This window comes from Hordeum vulgare, chromosome 1H, assembly GCF_904849725.1.
Source record: "Hordeum vulgare subsp. vulgare chromosome 1H, MorexV3_pseudomolecules_assembly, whole genome shotgun sequence".
In the NCBI taxonomy this organism is placed as follows: domain Eukaryota; kingdom Viridiplantae; phylum Streptophyta; class Magnoliopsida; order Poales; family Poaceae; genus Hordeum; species Hordeum vulgare.
Genome location: NC_058518.1, coordinates 29133414 through 29154829, shown reverse-complemented (window position 1 = coordinate 29154829; position 21416 = coordinate 29133414). Strand labels below are relative to the sequence as shown.

Sequence of the window (21416 nt, the reverse complement as noted above, 5' to 3'; positions counted from 1 at the left end):
GGGGCTATGACTGCTGACCAGGTGGTGCAGCAATTGCGTGAGTTGGTTTCTTCATCTTTCCGTTGGGATCCTGTTGCCATTGCTGACAACGTGTTCAAGGTGGTGTTTCCTTCCAAGGAAGACTTGGCAAGGTTGCTCAAGTTTGGTATGTGCAGAGTGCCAAGGACGTCTTGCATCTTAGAGTTTGATTCCTGGAAGAGTAAAGAGCCTCAGGGGGTCCCTCTTCATCAGACTTGGGTTTGTGTTTTGGGAGCTCCAACTAAGGCAGTCAATGACTTTCAAGTTTCTTGGAGTCTTGGGTCTTTGATCGGCAAGACGGAGAAGGTCGACATGGTGTTCTCTCGAGCCAAAGGTGTGGTGCGGTTGCTAGTCAGTGTTATTGATATCGAGCTCGTGCCAGATGAAGTGGTATGGGCACATGAGGGTATGAGATCTACCTTTCGCATTGAGATCGAGAGTCCACCTATGTTTGAAGGGGTGCCGGATCCTGATGTCAATATGTTTGATGGGGATGATGAGTCGGCCTGGAAGGAATGTGACAAGGTGGATCCAAAGATCAAGCCGGCTTTGGCTCCTGAGCCTTCTAGCACTACCTTGGGTGGGGGAGGGGCTGCTATGGTTCCTATGCAGCAGCTGCGGTTCGGCTCGGTGGTGCCTGCTTTGGCACCAGCTAGGATGGCTGCTGGGTCGATGGGGTCAGGCCGGTTTGGGCAGCGAGGTATGGTCCTCTCGATTCCAGGTAAGTAGCCCGCCAGCGCGGCGTTACAGCCTTCTTCTCCTGCTCTCGGTCTACCTCCGGTATCCTTGGATCAGTTTCTGGCGCAGGCTAGAGAGGAAGCTGTTCGGCCACGGTCCCATGCTGATGTGGTCAAGGAGGGGGTTGTTGTACCTGATGGTGTTGTCGAGGTGGATATTGCGGTTCTGGCAACAGAGGTGCTGGGTGATGGCAGTAGCAATCTTGATTTGCCCCCGGTCACTGTTGAGGAGGTTATAGCTTTTGGCGGTATACCGAATCCGATGACACGGGACAGGAGGTCCAGTCAGCGTATTCAGGATCAGCCGGACGCGGATGACCTGCGGTTGGGGCGAGCGGTGCGAGCTGCAAAACTGAGGGAAGCGGAATGTGTGACAGGTATGTCTTTTAATACCGAAAACTCCATTCTTCATTTTTCGCCGCAAGAAATTATTGATAAGGCTACTTCGGTCGGAGTGTCTTTAGGGAATTCACAGGCTCAAGTTTCAAAATCTATTAATGATCTACTAGACTTAGAGGTAGATAGGGCCCTTGATATTGTTCAGAATTTAGCTGCTGTGAAACCTATGACGGACTCCGGGATTAATGATCTAGGGGGCCTCAATTCTCTTTGTGATAACTTGATCCCCATAGATGAGCCGAACGTTGGAGAGGATTCTGTTCTAGATTATGGTTGTGTAGCCGAGTTTGCTAGGCAAACCGAATCCCAGATTCGTGGTTATATGGACCAGGGATTAGGGGAGAAACCTAAACGGACTTGGAAACGAAAAGTATATCCGGTTTCTGCAGTCCGTAGGAGCGCTCGTTTTAAGACTGTTAAAAAAATTTATGACGAAAGATGAGAGGCATCTTTTGGAATAGCAGAGGTCTACGTGACTTGGCTAAAACTAGATTCCTTTCAGAAGCAACTTTGGAGCATCAGCTTGATTTTATTGCAATTATGGAGACAGGGCGAGATAATTTCACCTCTCACTTTTTAAGTTCTTTATCTGTGGGGTTTGATTTTGATTGGCACTGTCTCCCTCCAAGAGGAATATCTGGGGGGATTTTGCTTGGAGTCCGATGTGACAATTTTCAAGTTAGAGAAGTGGTGTTTGGTGACTTTGTGGTTAATTCAGAATTTCATCCAAAGGTGACAGTTTCCAGTGGGCCCTTGTAGTGGTGTATGGGGCTGCTCAACCGGAACTTAAATCTGAACTTCTTGTTGATCTAGCGCGGATGTGCGATGAGAAATTGCCACTTTTGATTGGGGGTGATTTCAATATTATTAGGCGGGCTGATGAAAAGAACAATGATAATTTTGATGGCAGATGGCCATTTTTGTTCAATACTATAATAGAGAGCCTAGACCTAAGGGAGATAGAACTCTCGGGTCGGAAATTCACATGGGCAAATTCCCGACCTAACCAAACTTTTGAAAAGTTAGATAGGGTTCTAACTAGTATTGATTGGGAACAGAAGTTTCCTTTAGTAACGGTGTGTGCGCTTCAAAGAGTGATCTCTGACCACACGCCACTTTTGCTAGACTCGGGTAATGCTATGCATATGGGTAATAAAGATGGGTTCTCCTTTGAGTCAAGCTGGTTCTTAAGGGAGAGCTTCATGGAGATGGTTGCCAAGGAATGGAATAGAAACTTGGGTGGGTCATCCAATGTAGATCGCTCACAAAATAAAATCAGACATCTTAGACAATACCTTCGTGGTTCGGCTAAGAATGTATCGGGAATCTATAAGGATGAGCGGGAGAGGCTTCTTAAACTTATAGATGAACTTGATCGTAAGGCTGAGAACATTTTTCTGGATGGGAATGAGCGGATTTTGAAGTTTGAGGCTGAACAAAGACTTCGAGTACTTCTTAGAGAGGAGGAAATGAAGTGGGCCACCAAAGCTAAAGTTCGAGCAATAATTCTAGGGGATAATAACACTAAATTTTTCCACTTGATTGCAAATGGCAAGCACAGGAAAAAGAGGATCCTACAGCTTGAGCAGGATGAGGGTACAATTGTAGGTCATGAGAGCCTAAAGTTGTATATCTCAAATTATTATAAACAGTTGTTTGTTGGCCCTCATAATAGTTTTGTGACTATGGATGAGCACCAGGTCGCGGATATTCCCCAAGTCGGTGAGGCTGACAAAGATTCTTTGTCCGCTCGTTTTACAGAGAAAGAGGTGCTGGACGCAATTGCGGACATGAATGGAGGTAAAGCTCCTGGACCAGATGGGTTTGATGATCTGGCATATTATCAAGAAAGATCTTATGGCAATGTTTGATGATCTGTTTGCTGGTAACCTACAACTCTTTCATTTGAACTTCGGTACCATAACTCTGTTACCAAAGAAAGAGGGGGCGACCCACATTGAACAGTTTCGTCCAATTTGTTTGCTCAATGTTAGCTTCAAAATCTTCACAAAGGTGGGAACGGATAGGCTAACTAAGATGGCACATTCGGTCGTGCAATCTTCGCAAATAGCCTTCATGCCCGGTCGAAATATTCTTGAGGGAGTAGTTATACTTCATGAGACTTTGCATGAAATTCACTCGAACTAACTTAATGGGGTTATTTTCAAAGTGGATTTTGAAAAGGCATATGATTAAGTGAAATGGTCCTTTTTTGCAACAAACCTTGCGGATGAAGGGGTTCGACGAGCTTTGTCAAAAGCATGTCGACTGTTTTATTAAAAGAGGGAGTGTCGGGATTAAGGTTAATGATGACATAGGTCACTTTTTCCATACACTCAAGGGTCTCAGGCAAGGGGATCCGATGTCACCTATTTTATTTAACATTGTTGCTGATATGTTGGCTCTTATGATTAAGCGAGCTAACGAGAAGGACCTCGTAGGGGGACTGATTCCTCATCTTGTCGATGGGGGTGTCTCTATTCTACAATATGCCGATGACACTATTCTCTTTATGGAACATGATATAAAGAAGGCCAGGAATTTAAAACTCATCCTTTGCTTATTTGCACAGCTATCTGGGCTGAAGATTAATTTTCATAAAAGTGAATTGTTTTGTTTTGGTGAATCCAAAACCCAACAAAACACTTACAATCAACTGTTTGGGTGTGAAACTGGGAATTTGCCTTTTACGTATTTAGATATCCCCATTCATTACCGAAAACTATCAAATAAGGAGTGGAAATGCATTAAGGATCGATTTGAAAAGAAATTAAGTTGCTGGAAAGGCAAACTCCTATCGTATGGAGGAAGGTTGGTTCTTGTTAATTCAGTATTAACAAGTATGCCTATGTTTCTTCTATCTTTTTTCGAGATACCTGTTGGGGTAAGAAAAAGGTTGGATTTTTATCGATCCCGTTTCTTCTGACAAAGTGATGAGATTAAGACTAAGTACAGACTTGCTAGATGGGACATTATTTGTAGGCCTAAAGAGCAAGGGGGTTTAGGAATTGAAGATTTGGAAACCAAAAATAGATGTCTGCTCAGCAAGTGGCTGTTTCGACTATCTACGGAGACTGATGGGATGTGGGTACAGATTCTGACGAACAAGTACCTACAGTCCAAAACCCTTTCTCTGGTCACAGCTAGACCTCTGGATTCGCCTTTCTGGAAGGGTCTCATGCGAGTAAAAAATGTTTTCTTCATTAGAACTAGGGATATTCTAGGAAATGGTGAATCAACTAGTTTCTCGGAAGATGCTTGGCTAGGGGATAGGCCTTTAGCTATTCAATACCCGTGGCTGTACCATATTGCCCAACGCAGACAAGCATCCGTGGCGGCAGTATTGGGTGAGACTCCTCTGAATATTCAGTTCCGTAGATCTCTTATTGGTGATCGATGGACGGCTGGCTGCATCTTGTCAGAAGGTTGATGGGGGTTAACCTTTCTGACAGGCCTGATCGTGGTTTTTGGAAGTTGACTTCTAATGGAGTGTTCACGGTCAAATCTATGTATCTAGATCTCAGAGATGCAATACCTATTCCAAAATCAGAGCATATATGGAAGATCAAAGTTCCTCTTAGAATTAAAGTCTTCTTGTGGTTTGTTCACAAAGGGGTTATTCTAACGAAGGATAACCTTGCCAAACGGAATTGGAAGGGTAATCCTAGATGTACCTTCTGTCCGAGGGTGGAGAGTATTCAGCACCTCTTTCTTGATTGTCCTTTGGCTAAGTTGGTTTGGCGTTCGATTCACATAGCTTTTAACATGTCTCCTCCTAATAGTTTGAACGCGTTATTTGGAACGTGGCTACAGGGAGTTGATGTTTAATTGGCTAAACTTATTCGCATCGGTTCATGTGCACTTTTGTGGGCTATTTGGAACAGCAGAAATGACTTAGTTTTTAACGGATTACGAAATATTCACTTTCTGCAGGTTATCTTCGGGGCTACCGCACTGATCCGCACGTGGTCGTTACTCACTCCTGTGGCAGCCAGGGAGCCTATGGTTACTGGGTGTGCCCGTTGGGAGATGGTAGCATAGAGTATCTTCAACCGGTTTGGATAGCGTCATATTAATAGGATAGGTGTCTAGGCATCTAGATCTTCTGGCCATCTCCGGTTTGGGCGCGATGCTCGCCTTGCATCTTTTATTTTGCGCTTTTAGCGCTTTGATGCTTAGACTTTTTATGTACTCTGTTGAGACTGGAATACTTAATATATGGCTGCAAGCATCACTCGATGCAGAGGCCGGGGCTTCTCCTCCTTTTCAAAAAAAAGACCTTACGGATGGTAACTTCCACTAGTGGAAAACGAGCCTTTGGCCGGGACCCTTTAGTCCCGGCCTGCCTCTGGGCCGGGACTAAAGGCCTGGCCACATCGCCCCAATTCTCAATGCCTCCCTCGAGGCTTTAGTCCCGGCCCGTAAGGAGCCTTTAGTCCCGGTTCGTGTCCCAAACCGGGACTAAAGGGCTACGCGGTGGGCAGCCCGCATGTGCGCCACCTTTAGTCCCGGTTTGTGTCTCAAACCGGGACTAAAGTCCTTTGCCTACATATAGCACAGCCCCCCTCTCCCCTCTTCCTTGCATTTTTCATGGATGGAGGATTGTGGGTGTGTGCTAGTTCTCCACTTTTTTTTATGCACTAGATCTGTTTGTTGAAATGTGTGTTAGAGCGATGCCGCTTCAGTTCACCGAACACAACTACGATATGAGATGCCTGAGCCACGCTTAAACCTCTTCCTCTTTATTTCTACTTATTCTAAAAGGTTAGCAACTATATTTCCTCGTTTAGACCGTGCGGTACTAATTTTTAGGATCGTGATTGTATTTGATATACTGTCGTATAACACAGATGAGCCATCCATGGATGTACGGTGATCGACGCACAGCTGCTTACAAAGAAGGCGTGCATTCTTTTCGAGATGCAGCCGATGCGAACAAGCATGGTGGTGGCTATATGTTTTGTCCATGTGTTGAATGTCGGAATGAGAAGGATTACACTTGCTCAAGAGTCATCCTGAGCCACCAGCTTCGGTCCGGTTTTATGTAGGTCTATAATGTTTGGACCAAGCACGGAGAAAGATGGGTCATGATGGAAGACGACGATGAAGAAGAGGAGAACGATGATGACAACTACCGATCTATGTTCCCTGAGTATGCTGATACCGCAATGGAAGACAATGAAGAAGAAGATCAGGATGAAGAACGGGAACCAGATGAGCCCGCTGATGATCTTGGCTGGGTCATTTCTGATGCACGGCGAGGTTGTGACACAGAAAAGGAGAGGTTGCAGTTCGAGCAGATGTTACAGGACCACAACAAATTGTTGTACCCAACTTGTGAAGATGGCCAGAAGAAGCTGGGTAGCACACTGGAATTGCTGACGTGGAAGGCAGAGACCGGTGTGACTGACTCGTCATTTGAAAAGTTGCTGGTACTGATGAAGAAGATGCTTCCAAGAAAGAACGAATTGCCCGCCAGCACGTACGAAGCAAAGAAGCTTGTCTGCCCTCTAGGATTAGACGTGCAGAAGATACATGCATGCCCTAATGACTGCATCCTCTACCACGGTGAGAAGTACGAGAATATGGATAAATGCCCGGTATGCACTGCATTGCGGTATAAGATCAGAAAAGATGACCCTGGTGATATTGAGGGCGAGCCACCCAGGAAGAGGGTTCCTGCCAAGGTGATGTGGTATGCTCCTATAATACCACGGTTGAAACGTCTGTTCAGAAATAAAGATCATGCGAAGTTGTTGTGATGGCACATGGAAGATCGTATGAAAGACGATAAGTTGAGGCACACCGCTGATGGTCGGTAGTGGAGAAAAATTGAGAGAGAGTTCCCGAGATTTGCAGCTGACGCAAGGAACTTATGGTTAGGTCTGAGTACAGATGGCATGAATCCTTTTGGGGAGCAGAGTTGCAGTCACAGCACCTGGCCCGTTACTCTATGTATCTACAACCTTCCTCCTTGGTTGTGCATGAAGCGGAAGTTCATTATGATGCCAGTGCTTATCCAAGGTCCAAAGCAACCCGACAACGATATTGATGTGTACCTAAGGCCATTAGTTGATGAACTTTTACAGCTGTGGGCCGAACCAGGTGTACGTGTGTGGGACGAGCACAAACAAGAGGGATTTGACCTTCGAGCGTTGCTTTTCGTAACCATCAATGATTGGCCTGCTCTTAGTAACATTTCAGGACAATCAAATAAGGGATACAATGCATGCACGCACTGTTTGGATCAGACAGAAAGTATATATCTCGACAACTGTAGGAAGAATGTGTACCCGTACAATCGTCGTTTTCTTCCGCCCAAGCATCCCTTAAAGAAAAAAGGCAAGCACTTCAATAGCAAGGCAGAACCCCGGGGGAAGCCTGTCATCCGTACTGGTGCTGAAGTATTTGATATGGTCAAAGATTTAAAAGTAATCTTTGGAAAGGGTCCTGGCAGCCAACCTGTTCCTAACGGCCCTGATAAGCGCGTACCCATGTGGAAGAAGAAATCTATATTTTGGGAGCTACCCTACTGGGAAGTCCATGAGGTCCGCTCGGCAATCGACGTGATGCACCTGACGAAGAATCTCTGCGTGAATATTCTAGGCTTCCTGGGCTTGTATGGGAAGTCAAAAGATACACCGGAAGCACGGGAGGACCAGGAACCTCATAAAGGAAGAGATGGCATGCATCCAGGGCAGTTTCAAGGGCGTGCCAGCTACGCTCTTACTAAGGAAGAGAAGGAAATCTTCTTTGAAGTCCTTTTCAGTATCAAGGTCCCGACTGGCTTCTCGTCGAATATAAAGGGAATCGTAAATATGAAAGACAAAAAATTCCAAAACCTAAAGTCTCATGACTGCCACGTGCTTATGACGCAATTGCTTCCGGTTGCATTGAGGGGAATTCTACCGGAAAATGTTCGCCTGGCAATTGTGAAGGTATGTGCATTCCTCAATGCAATTTCTCAGAAGGTAATCGATCAAGAAAGTCTATCAGGGTTACAGATTGATGTGGTCCAATGTCTTGTCAGCTTTGAGTTGTTGTTCCCTCCATCCTTCTTCAATATAATGACACACCTCCTAGTTCACCTAGTCGAAGAGATTAGAATTCTCGGTCCTGTGTTTCTACACAATATGTTCCCCTTTGAGAGGTTCACGGGAGTCTTAAAGAAATATGTTCGTAACCGTGCTAGGCCAGAAGGAAGCATCTCCAAGGGCTATGGAACAGAGGAGGTCATTGAGTTTTGTGTGGACTTTCTTCATGACCTTAAGCCGATTGGTGTTCCTGAATCTCGGTATGAGGGTAGGCTGACAGGAAAAGGCACACTAGGAAGGAAAGCAAAAGTATGTATGGACGGGCATTCTTTCTATCAAGCACACTACACAGTTCTACACAATTCCACCGTGGTGGCTCCGTATATCGTGAGACACAAGAATAGTCTACCCTCCAAAAACCCGGGGAAGGCTCACTCTTGGATTAAAGGGGAACACGAGAAGACTTTCGGCAGTTGGTTGCAGACACATCTCATGAATGACGACACCGTTGGAGATGAGTTGTACTGTTTGGCCAGGCCACCATCTTCGACTATATGTACTTTCCAAGGGTATGAGATAAATGGGAATACATTTTACACGGTTGCCCAAGATAAAAAGAGCACCAACCAAAATAGTGGTGTCCGCTTTGATGCAACAGACGAGAATGGGCACTGTTTGGAAACATATTACGGGTACATAGAGGAGATATGGGAACTTGACTATGGACCTACTTTTAAGATCCCTTTGTTTTGGTGCAAATGGGTGAAGCTGACAGGAGGCGGGGTAGTTGTAGACCAAAAGTACGGCATGACAACAGGGGATCTCAACAATCTTGTGTACATGGATGAACCATTTGTCCTAGCCAATGATGTCGCTCAGGTTTTCTATGTGAAGGACATGTCTACAAAAACGAGAAAAAGAAATCAGCAAAAGAAGATATCGTCCGATGAGCCAAAACGCCACATAGTTATTTCAGGGAAAAGAAACATCGTGGGAGTAGATGACAAGACAGACATGTCAGAAGATTATAATAAGTTTCATGAAATTCCTCCCTTCAAAGTGAAAACTGACCCAAGCATCCTACTGAATGATGAAGATTCTCCATGGCTACGACCCAGAAGAAAACAGAAATAATAGATAGGAATATTGGTGCAATAATGTAATAATGTATTAAACCTTTTATGTAATGCATGTATGGAATGTACTAAATTTCAAACACTTCTCATTTTCATAGTTTTGTCAAATTCTCAAATACGCAAAAAGAATATTAATAAACCTTTGTAACAGATGAGTTCTCTTTCGAAACCTTGATACTTCGAGAGAGATTGTCCGTTTTGTACACGAAGTGCATCCAGTTTTTGCCGTAGCCCTCTCAACTTTTTAACACATGCTATGTGGGTGAAATGATGATAGCATGCTAACTTTCAACATTTTCAAAGTTCATTTGTAGTGCTTTTCAATTTCAGGGTCAACTAGCTCAAAAAAAAAGTAATGCACGAAGAATACCAAATGAAGTCAGAAATTGTTGAAATTTTGTGATGTGGCTTTGAATGGTGCATTTTGAAAACACAAAAAGTATGGAGTTCAAATAAGTTCAAAAAAATGAAATCCCTTTGTAAGAGATGAATTCTCGTTCGAAACCCTGATACTTCGAGAGAGGTTGTCCGTTTAGTACACGAAGTGCATCCAGTTTTTGTCGTAGCCCTCTCAACTTTTTAACACATGCTATGTGGGTGAAATGATGATAGCATGCCAACTTTCAACATTTTCAGAGTTCATTTGTAGTGCTTTTCAATTTCAGGGTCAACTAGCTCAAAAAAAATAAGTAAATGCACGAAATATACCAAATGAAGTCAGAAATTGTTGAAATTTTGTGATGTGCCTTTGAATGGTGCATTTTGAACATACAAAAAGTATGGAGTTCAAATAAGTTCAAAAAAATGAAATCCCTTTGTAAGAGATGAGTTCTCGTTCGAAACCCTGATACTTCGAGAGAGATTGTCCGTTTTGTACACGAAGTGCATCCAGTTTTTGTCGTAGCCCTCTCAATATTTTAACACATGCTATGTGGGTGAAATGATGATAGCATGCCAACTTTCAACATTTTTAGAGTTCATTTGTAGTGCTTTTCAATTTCAGGGTCAACTAGCTCAAAAAAAATAAGTAAATGCACAAAATATACCAAATGAAGTCAGAATTGTTGAAATTTTGTGATGTGCCTTTGAATGGTGCATTTTGAACACACAAAAAGTATGGAGTTCAAATAAGTTCAAAAAAATGAAATCCCTTTGTAAGAGATGAGTTCTCGTTCGAAACCTTGATACTTCGAGAGAGATTGTCCATTTTGTACACGAAGTGCATCCAGTTTTTGTCGTAGCCCTCTCAACTTTTTAACACATGCTATGTGGGTGAAATTATGATAGCATGCCAACTTTCAACATTTTCAGAGTTCATTTGTAGTGCTTTTCAATTTCAGGGTCAACTAGCTCAAAAACAATAAGTAAATGCACGAAATATACCAAATGAAGTCAGAAATTGTTGAAATTTTGTGATATGCCTTTGAATGGTGCATTTTGAACACACAAAAAGTATGAAGTTCAAATAAGTTCAAAAAAATGAAATCCCTTTGTAAGAGATGAGTTCTCGTTCGAAACCCTCATACTTCAAGAGAGATTGTCCGTTTTGTACACGAAGTGCATCCAGTTTTTGTCGTTGCCCTCTCAAGTTTTTAACACATGCTATGTGGGTGAAATGATGATAGCATGCCAACTTTAAACATTTTCAGAGTTCATTTGTAGTGCTTTTCAATTTCAGGGTCAACTAGCTAAAAAAATAAGTAAATGCACGAAATATACCAAATGGAGTCATAAATTGTTGAAATTTTGTGATGTGCCTTTGAATGGTGCATTTTGAACACACAAAAAGTATGGAGTTCAAATAAGTTCAAAAAACCATATTATGAAATTAAATATTATCATTGGCGAGTCATCTCTATTATGAAATTAAATATATCAAAAAACCATTGCAGAACATATGACCAAATTAATACAAGTTCATCATCACATTAAAGCCAAAGAACAGTAGTGATCAAATGTTATTATTGCAAAAAAATAAATACATAAAGTTCTCTCATAAAACAACATACAACTACGTAAAACATTTAAATAAAACAAAAAATGCGATCAAAATCGCAACTAAGGTAACAATTGACCCAACAGCATAATGATACCAAGCCTCTTTATCAATGGCATATTTTCTAATATTCCTAATCTTCAAGCGCATTTTATCCATCTTCAAGCGCATTGCATCCATCTTCAACCGCATCGCATCGATCTTCATCTTGCGATCATCGATGACATCGGCGACATGCAACTCCAGTTCCTTATTCTTATCCTCAATTTTTTTCAATTTTTTCTTCAAGTATTTGTTTTCTTTTTCAACCAAATTTAACTTCTCGACAAGAATTTCTATGTGGGTTGGAATTTCCGGTTCACATACCTCCTAGATTAAAAAATATATGTCACGTTGGTCGTCATAATTGTCACAAACACTAAATAAAACAAATAGTTATAAAAGATAATATATACCACATCCGAATCATAGACAGGACGAGGGCTGATGGAGGCGGATACCAAAACCATCGCACTATATAATAACAAAAAATAATGAAAGTGAGTAATTTATACAAGTATGTATCTAAATCATACAAGTAAGATTTTTTTTTCTTTCAAAAAGAAGATAAGAACAAGAGGCTCACCACGGTGGTGCTCGCGACGAGATCGGCACGGGGCGATCGACAATGGTGAGGACGGGCACGGGACGACACCCTACGCATGTTCAGACTCTAAAAAGTTAATTTGAGCATTTGAAATGAGCTACACTAGCAGTGACAAATGAAAGGATGAAGTAGCTAACCTTTTAAAACACTTGTGCAGTTGGTGCACGGCCAAACCTAGACAAATATTAAGGAAAATGGAGCTTGGAGGTCGAGCTTGGAGAGGAGAAAGCTTAAGTAGAGTGGCTCGGGCATTTCATCGAACACGTCATGTGCATGAACTAGAGTGGCAAGAGCATGGCATGGTCACACTTCAACAACCAAAAAACAGGGGATATGGTGGGCGGGGGCGATGGTTTATATAGGAAACACTGTAGTCCCGGCTTTTCTCTAAAACCGGGACTAATAGCCTAACCTTTAGTCCCGGTTCTTGCCACACCCCAGGAGTAAAGACCCCCTTTAGTCCCGGTTGGAGCTCCGCACCGGGACTAAAGGCCCCTGCTTCCCGCCTTCTGGTCTGCCGAAAAAGGGCCTTTAGTCCCGGGTCGTGGCTCCACCCGGGACTAAAGGGGGTCTTTAGTCCCGGTTTGAGCCCCGAACCGGGACCAAAGATCCTACTATATAAGCGGGACTTAGAAAATTTCCAACCCAAATCGCATTTCCTTCTCTCCTTCTTCCTCGTTCTCCTGCCCGGCGCGGCACAGCGACGAACTCGACGACGCTGTCAGGCTGCCCGCCGTCCTCCTCGCCACCGCCTGCCGTCCTCCTCGCCGTCGCCGTCGTCCTCCTCGCCGCGCGCCGCCCTCCTCGCCACGCGCCGCCGTCCTCCTCGCCGCGCGCCGTCGACACCTCCGGCCGGTAAGCCCCCCGCCCCCTCCTCCCGACACTCCGGCCAGTAGAAGAAAAGAAGAAAAAGGAGAAGAAAAGAAGAAAAAGGAGAAGAAAGGAAGAAAAAGGAGAAGAAAGGAAGAAAAAGGAGAAGAAAGGAAGAAAAAGGGAAGGAGAAGAAAAGAATAAAAAGGAGAAGAAAAGAAGAAAAAGGGAAGAAAGGAAGAAAAAGGAGAAGAAAGGAAGAAAAAGAAGAAGAAAGGAAGAAAAAGGAAAGAAAAGAAGAAAAAGTTTTTTTTGTCATTTAATTCCTACTGTTATTTGGTTTGTGCTAGATTATTAGGGTTAGTAATATGTAGAATTAGGAAAAAGGAAAATATGAAGAGGAGGAGAAGAAAAGAAGAAAAAAGAGAATAAGAAGAGGAGGAGAGGAGAAGAAGAGGAAAAATAGAAGAAGAGGAGAAGTAGAAGAAGAGAAAAAATTAGAAGAGGAGGAGAGGAGAAGTAGAAGAAGAGAAGAGGAGAAGTAGTAGAAGAAGAGGATAAGTAGAAGTAGAATAAGAAGTAGAAGAAGAGGAGAAATAGAAGAAGAGGAAAAATTAGTTTAGGGTTACAAGAAGAAGAAATATTTTTTTGTCATTTAATTTTGCTATTGTATAGTGTATATGCTTAAGTGTTAATAGTGTTTCTTAGATTATTGCTTAATTTTGCTATTGTATATGCTTAAGTGTTAATAGTTTAATTTTGCTATTGTATATGCTTAAGTGTTAATAGTTTATTTTTAGCAAGAAAATTAATAGAACTAGTTTAATTTTGCTATTGTATATGCTTAAGTGTCCGGGACTCGGCTCCGCCCGGCTGGTATTTTAGAGTTTAGGTTCTGGCCAAGACCCGGGACTAAAGGTCCTCCTATATAAAACGACACTTCGAAGTTTCCAACCCCTCTTATATAGTTTGTTAGTTTATTAGTTAATCAAATGTCCGTTTTTTGCAGAACTATGGATGCACATATCAGGAACCTCAAAGAGGAAGAACTTCTCGAAGATATAATCAAAGACGGCCCCGACGTTGAACCAGCTGAATCTCCGTCGTCATATCTAAATCCCTCCGGATATGGAATGGAGGTCGACCGACACGAAGATGAAGCCGATGGGACAGGAGATAGGTCAAACGACGGAGAAGGTGATAGCTCCACTGATGGAGAAGCCGGTGGAGAAGCCGGTGAAGAAATAATAAAGTCCGGCGAGGTATACAAATGAAGTTCGACAATCACTTGTAATATGTGAAAAATATTGGAGATAGCTCTATATTGTATACATATACATTCATTTGACGAATGTTTCTCCCTCTTAGGCCTCCACATCGAGCAAAGCTACGAAACGAGGCCCGACTAGAAAGTTGGATGCACGGACGCATTACACCTTTGAGGTGATATTTCCTACGGGCGAACCCAAGCTTCCTAAGAATGCTGATGACACATTCAAGAAGCAATGCAGAGTTCTCGTTAGGGATCACATCCCGATCAGCATTCGGGAGTGGAACAAGCGCAAAGGGGCAGCCGATAGTGACTATGTCGCCGAAAGGTACAAAGATAATCTTTGGAATGATCTCATGTCACATTTCAACCTGCCAGAATGTGAGAATGAAGAAGCCGCAGACAAACTGAAGGCCAAAGTCAAGCAGTGGACTCTAAAGAAGATGGCCGAACTGTTCCGTAGCTGGAAGAAGAAGCCATGGAAAAACTATCTGAAGACAAAGAAAGTGCCAGTATTCGAGGGGTATCTAGCCAAGCAGGCGAATCACTGGAAGGCATTTCAAGAGTACAAGGAGTCAGAAGATGCCCAGGCATTATCAGAAAAGAACAAGATAAATGCCGACAAGAAGAAATATCACCACAAGCTGGGGCCAGGGGGCTATGAGACTGCCATCCCAAAGTGGGATAAGAAAGAGCAAGATCTGCTAGATAAAGGCATCGTACCTGAACCACTCCGTGATGAGTGGGAATTGAGAGCAAGAAATTGGTTCCTTGCGCATGGTGGTTCGTACGACGAAAAAACAGGGGACCTCATCTGCAGCGACGGTCTTAGGATACCCACGGAGAATTGGAAAAGGATAGTGAAAGAAATTAAGGAGGGAAAAAGAAAGTTCACTACAGATAGAGAGAACGATTTGCTCACATGGTCCTCGGCAATGAGGAACATGGAGGACGAACGCGAGGCTCCGGTCCTTCTTACCCGTGATGGCTTGGGTTTGCCAGAGACCAAGACACTTACAGAAGCAGAGAGAGAGCAAAGAAGCAGCAGCATGATGAGGAGAATGACAAGTTCAACCAGTTGCTTGCCAGGATTAATGAGCAACAGAAGCAGATTGATGAGCTTAGAGGAGTAGCGCGCCAGGAAGATCCTGCACTTGATATTACCGGCGCCCCATCTAAGCGGAAAAGCAACGTGGCTGAATCTGAGGCCCCGCCCGACGATGCACGAAGAATGATAGAGGGCGGTCCTGGCTACCCCGTGGATGGAATCAAGGAGTCAACATCATGTGAACTCCATCAGAAATTCAAGAACATATCCATGAAGGTGGCCGTCGGACAAGCTTTACCTTCTGGCCCTGATGCACGCTGGCATGGCCGTGAGATTCCAGCTGGCTTTGCTAAAGTCGGGGTGGATGAAATCCTGGCGGGGTTTCATGATATGGAGCTCGACATAGCTGGACCCGAAGATGAGAGGACACTCGGAGAGGTACTGGGTGGAGTCATCCTATGGGACAAGAACTACATAAAGCTTCCAGGCTCGGCCCCAAGGACAACACCGCCTTCGAGTCGTCGCAGGTCACCTACACCTCCATTACCTCCAAGCCCTTCACATGACGTCGGCCAGCACAACACGAGTCCATCTCGATCACCGCCGCCGGACTTGGGTCGTCCGTCTCCGCCGCCGCCCGCTCCGGATACTAAGCGGGAGCGTGCCACCAAGAACGCTCCGCCGACGATTCCTAAGCAACGGAGCCCCCCAAAGCGCAAACGGTCGCCCCTCCCAAAGATACCTTATGCTAATCTTCCTATCAGACCTTATGATCGTACCCCCGAGGAAAACGCCAGGATAGCAAAGGAACATCATGATGCGCAGATGAAAAAGAAGGAACCCGAGCCCCGCCCGGAATACACCGAGAAGCAAATAGCATTTGCAAAATACTTCACGACCCTTCCATCACAGTATGACTTACACCATAAGCCTGATGACTATACACGCACATTGCAGAAGGAAGTGAAAAAGAGCAGATCACGTGCAAGTGCAAGTGGGAGCAAATCAAGTTCAACTACAAGCAAGAAAAAATCAGACGTTCCTCAGCTTGGACAACAGGCCAAACAGTCGATCCCACCCCTCAAGGTGTTAACCGAGAATGTTCCCCCTCCGGTGCAGGGGCAAGCTTTTGAAATAGCAAAGAATTGGGCGGCTGAATGGGGTGTCTCGGTTGAAGATGTTCTGGCTTCCCAAGACGACAGGTTACCCAAGGCTGTGGTAGCCCCTAAGCCACAGTTTGTCATGGGAGAGCCTTTGGTCAGCAAAGATGATCTCCCAACAAATATGTGTTACTTGCATACATGGTACTTAAGTGAATCAAAGAATGGGAGAACGATGATCGTGGTGAGTGTCCCATGGGAGTACTACGGCCGCCCCGAAGAAATCCATATCAACTTTGATGAACTCTTCCAGATGTACAATGGCGACGCCCTCGACAAATCTCTTATGAGTTGCTATTGTTTGTAAGTTTTTCAATTCGTTGTCTACATATAACTTGTTTAGTTATTTTAATTCATTGTCTATATATAACTTGTACTCTATTATGCAGAATGAAGATTCTGGATTGTAAAAGTAAGAACATCCTAAATATTGGGTTTATTGACCCAGATAAAATACATATAGTGACGCTAACTGATAAACCCAAGGAGACGGAGGAAAACCTTCTAAGGTTTCTAACAGATCAAAATTTCTGTGACCACATACTGTTTCCATACAACTTCAGGTGAGGGTCTTTACTCTGTTGTGTCCATTCACTTATAAGTGTAATTGATAAGTTACTGACATATATATATATATATATATATATATATATATATATATATATATATATATATATATATATACATGTGAAGCTTTCATTGGATTCTGTTGGACATTCAAATTGATAAGGGAAGAGTTGATGCCTTCGACCCATTATCGAGACCCTTGAAACAGTTCCAATGCCTGCAGGACATGCTCCAAGGGTAATTTCAATCATTCTTGCGCTCTATCGGTCTCTTTCGATGATTTTCTGATATATCAATTAATGAAAAACTTAGCAAATCATTATCCTTGTCGGGCAGGGTTTGGAAGCGGTTCAAGTGCGTGACTCCCGGCAACTTTCCTGAGAAGCTGACCTTTAGAGCGGCTCAGGGTAAGTAGTAGTATGATATACTTCTATTTTCAATACATTTATGATGCTAGATTATTATTTTGATTATATATATTCTATTCTCGTAAAGTGCGACCAGCAGCCACGGGGAACGCATCTATGCGGATACTATGTTTGCGAGACCATTCGCACGTTTACCTCTGAGCACAAGGATCACAGATTCGACGTAAGCAATGAACATTCACACCTCTATTTTTACCCGTCATTCTTTGTTATCATGATTGATATTCATATTTATCTCCTCTTCTTATATAGTACACGGCCATGAGGACGAAGGTCCTACCAGAGCAACGCGCGATTGCTGTTGCAGAGGAGCTTGCGACCTTTCTGAGGATGAAAGCTATAGATGACAAAGGACGATTTAGTGTAACTAGGGGCCATTACTGATGTTCGTCCATGTAATCGAATAGACGGGCTCTAGTCCCGATAATTCAGATCTCCATATAATTGTATATATATGCTCGCTTGTAAGATAAGTTAATCTTATATATATATATGCATAATTATTTCTATTTAAATTATATGAAAACTAATTCCCGAACACCAAACGAGGCATCACATTAATCTCCCGAACACCTAAACCCTAAAACCCTAAAACCCAAAAATAATTTCATTCAAAAAAAACCCAAAAATAAGCAAAATCTAAAACTCTTTAGTCCCGGTCCGTGGGACTAAAGGGTTTGTCCCTGGGGCGCTACGAGGCGTCCACGTGAAGCACCTTTAGTCCCGGCTTGTAACAGGGCCGGGACTAAAGGTTAAGCCTTTAGTCCCGCCCCTTTAGTCACGGTTGGTGAACCGGGACTAAAGCCCCTTACGGGCCGGGGCTAAAGGCTCCGTCCCCACTAGTGTTCCGAGGTGGAAAAGTCGCTCAAACATTCCAAAAGAAGACCTTACGGATGGTAACTTCTAGTATTCATGCGAGACAACTACTTGTGAGTAGCTCGGTTACTCACGTATTGCAATTGGAAACTTCTTTTAACCCCAAAAGAAGTCGTTGAAACATACCTATGTGATCTAGTATTGAAAACGTTCGTACATAACACTATAAACATAACATCTTGCTATAATATATGTTACAAACTTGCGGAACCGGTGTCGAACCTATAATATGTACATCTGCATATACGTTACACAAACGATAACCGTAGTACTACACCTCAATTCTGATCTAGTTACATACGTATATATATTTTTAATTAGTTTAACCATATATATATGTGACTGTGCAGGAGCACAGCAGATCAGTGGGGTATAGGCTTGAAGTGAGGCCTGGAGAACGCTGGAGTCGGGTCGTAGCGGCCGTAGTCGTTCGTCTTCACCATGAGGTTCCTCGGATGGCTGCCTGGAGCTGTTGTTCCTTCTTTGGCCGCAGCGTTGTGATGCTCCTGAATGTTGCCAGATGAGAAAACATCGTAAGACTTTATTTCGTCAAAAAGACACCTAGCCCCAAATAGATATTCAAGCTTCTGCGTGCATATGGAATGGAACCTCGACTCATACTCAGTTTATAAACTGGGCTACGGCGTATTAATGTGGACGGGTTATATTTTCAACTTTGTGTAAGTTCAAACATATCGTTTAGTTCTCAAAGAAGTCTGACACTTGTGCAGGGACTGAATGGATAATCGAGTAGATGGGCATACCTTCTGAAACTTTTCTTCGGCCAGACCCCTGGTGCCTCCTACTACAAAGACCACAGCAGAAGATCTCCAAGTTAAAAGATTAGCTCCAAACAGAGGACAAAATACTTTTTCTAGCACGGCAAAATCAAAACCATGGGAAGAGGGGAAGCAGCCGACCTGCGGCGCAAACCGAAACGACGATGAGCAGTAGAAGAACGAGGGAAGCTCTACCAACCCAACCGGAGCTCATCTTCCTCTTCTTCTTCCTCTCAGCGCTGACTGAAGCATCCGAGCAATACATAACTTGGCTTATATAGATAGCTGGCCTGGCATGTTGGCATGACCGGCGCTCCCCAAGTTCTCCTTAGAATAGCGGAAAGGCGATCGGGAGGTGGATAATGGCCGGGCGCTTAATTTTGTCTCCATGTCTTTTGAGCGTGCGTGCCAGTGCGCTGCTAATATCCCAGGGCAGGAAATCAAAAGGATGGAAGAGATTAGGCGTTAGTGGAACCATATATTGGTTGTCTACCGCTCTAGAGCGGATGACACGGAGAAGCACTTGGGGCTTGGTTGGGAGCACCATGGAAAGTAGAGGCCGGGGCTGCATAAACAAACTGCACTGTGGTTTCCGAGTCAGTGTGCAGAACTAGAGTCTCTATGTCGACCGCAACCTGTTAGTACTGGATGATGCCGCGTGCATTGTTATGGTAATCTTGTTAAAAGAAATGCATAATTAGGTGTTACATAAACAGCTCAAACTAATAGAAATAAAATGTACGAGTATTTCTTGACATACACTTTAAAAACATTTAAGGAAAAAAATCACGTTTAAAAGGGAGTCATTCTCAAAAAAAAACTGATAACCTGCATGCATGAACTGATGACGTGGCAATGTTGCACGGATATGCTAATGCAAAAAAAGTAAATTATAACTTATATGCATGATATGCTGGTTTAGTATGGCTGCATGTCTAGAGAAAAATAAGTAGTGGGTTGTGTCGCAATTAAATCCGCTGTGATTTTAAAACCTACTAGAATCCACTAGTGCATGTTGCATTGCAGATAATTATCGTGTGTATATCTGGCAAATGCTAGGGGATCTTGATGGTATATTTAACGGCTATAACAATTTTGATGATGTGGAAGCACATATGTCAAGCTAATTAAAAGTAGTGCAGATCACTCTTTTAGACATATAGGGTTTGCACATCAAAGTAAGTAATATATTTGTATCCAACAAGGGACTGTATGGAATTAACGACATAATTATGTTCATGTTTTTTATTTTTGAAACGGAACATAATTATGTTTTCATTATAGAGAGACAGGCAACAACTGCCTTGCGTGCGAGTATGCTACAGTAAACTGTTGGCGGATTGGCCCAGTAGGGACGGGGATTGTCACCCTAACTTCACTCGAATTTTATTATATTTTTGCTTTAAGATATTTTAGACGCATATATTGCAAAAACTTAAATTTACTTGAAACTTTAAGACCATGAATTTGAAGAAAAAAAACATAGTATAAGTTTTTTGTTAGTGCAGCTTAAAAAAAGAGAGATCCATATCACAACTTCAAACTACCACCAAAGTCCAAAATTGCAACCCCGAACTACGAAACTGTTTAGTTTACAACCATGTGCTGGGAAACCGTCTGATCAAAACCAGTCAAAGACCAGTCCATAGTTGTTATTTATCCCGCTTTAAAAGTAGAGGGTTGTAAACTAGACGGCATCATAGTTTAGAGTTGTGTTTTAGACTTTGATGGTACTTCAAAGTTGTAATATGGACTTCTCTCTTTTAAAAAAATTTACAAAGAAATGTTCGTGACAATAAAAAAGTTCCCCCATTTAAAAAAAAATATGCAAAAAATTATTAATATGTGTATACGATGTAAAAAAGATTTGTGTAATCCAAAAAATGTTTTGTACCATTAATAAAATAAATTTGACATTTTGAACAAATGTTCCCGTGTTCAAAACATATATTCGAATTTTTAAAAATATGTTCAGAAAAATGTTTGTGTGATGTAAAAACATGTTTCATACAATTAAAAAGTTCCCAAGTATTAAGCAAAATCTTTGGGACACATAAAAATAGTTTATACAATGTAAAAAAAGGTTCGTCTATATAAATAAATGTGTATTTCCATTTAAAAAGTGTATGTGATATTTTAAATAAATATTCACGTTTTTTCAGAAAATGTTCACAAAATATAAAAATATTTATACAAATGTAAAAAAAATTTGCATAGTTTAGAAAAATGTTTACTGACACTGCAAAAATGTGTAATGTGTATTTGGGAAATATTACCTCATATTCATAAAATTGTTAAAACCATGTATTTTTTAAAATATACATTATAAAATGAAAAATGTCCGTCGTGTATCAAATAAATGTTACATGTGTGCAAAAAATATGTACATTGCGTACTGAAAAAAAAATCAAACATGTGTTAAAAAATAAAGCGAGAAAATAACAGAACTGAAAACCAAGAAAGACAACTAAAGTATGTCGAAGAAAGAAAGAAAAAGCAAAGAAAAACCAGG

The 21416-nt window shown here is 42.5% G+C and overlaps 1 protein-coding gene across 1 annotated transcript; it reads right to left on the bottom strand.

Moving 5' to 3' along the window:
- Positions 1 to 18283: 18283 nt before the first annotated feature.
- LOC123405664 lies at positions 18284 to 19235 on the bottom strand. The gene is made up of 3 exons (XM_045099271.1): positions 19046 to 19235; positions 18890 to 18927; positions 18284 to 18631 (listed from the first exon to the last, which is right to left on the bottom strand). Exons 1-3 carry the CDS (start codon positions 19167 to 19169, stop codon positions 18488 to 18490), a joined length of 306 nt encoding a protein of 101 aa, XP_044955206.1. The 5' UTR covers positions 19170 to 19235; the 3' UTR covers positions 18284 to 18487.
- Positions 19236 to 21416: the final 2181 nt, after the last annotated feature.

Coding starts and splice junctions, on each gene's coding strand:
- LOC123405664 (XM_045099271.1), bottom strand. CDS start 19,169: ATGTATTGCTCGGATGCTTCAGTCAGCGCTGAGAGGAAGAAGAAGAGG. Junction 18,928..19,045: donor CGTTTCGGTTTGCGCCGCAG/GTCGGCTGCTTC, acceptor TCTTTGTAGTAG/GAGGCACCAGGGGTCTGGCC. Junction 18,632..18,889: donor CCGAAGAAAAGTTTCAGAAG/GTATGCCCATCT, acceptor GGCAACATTCAG/GAGCATCACAACGCTGCGGC.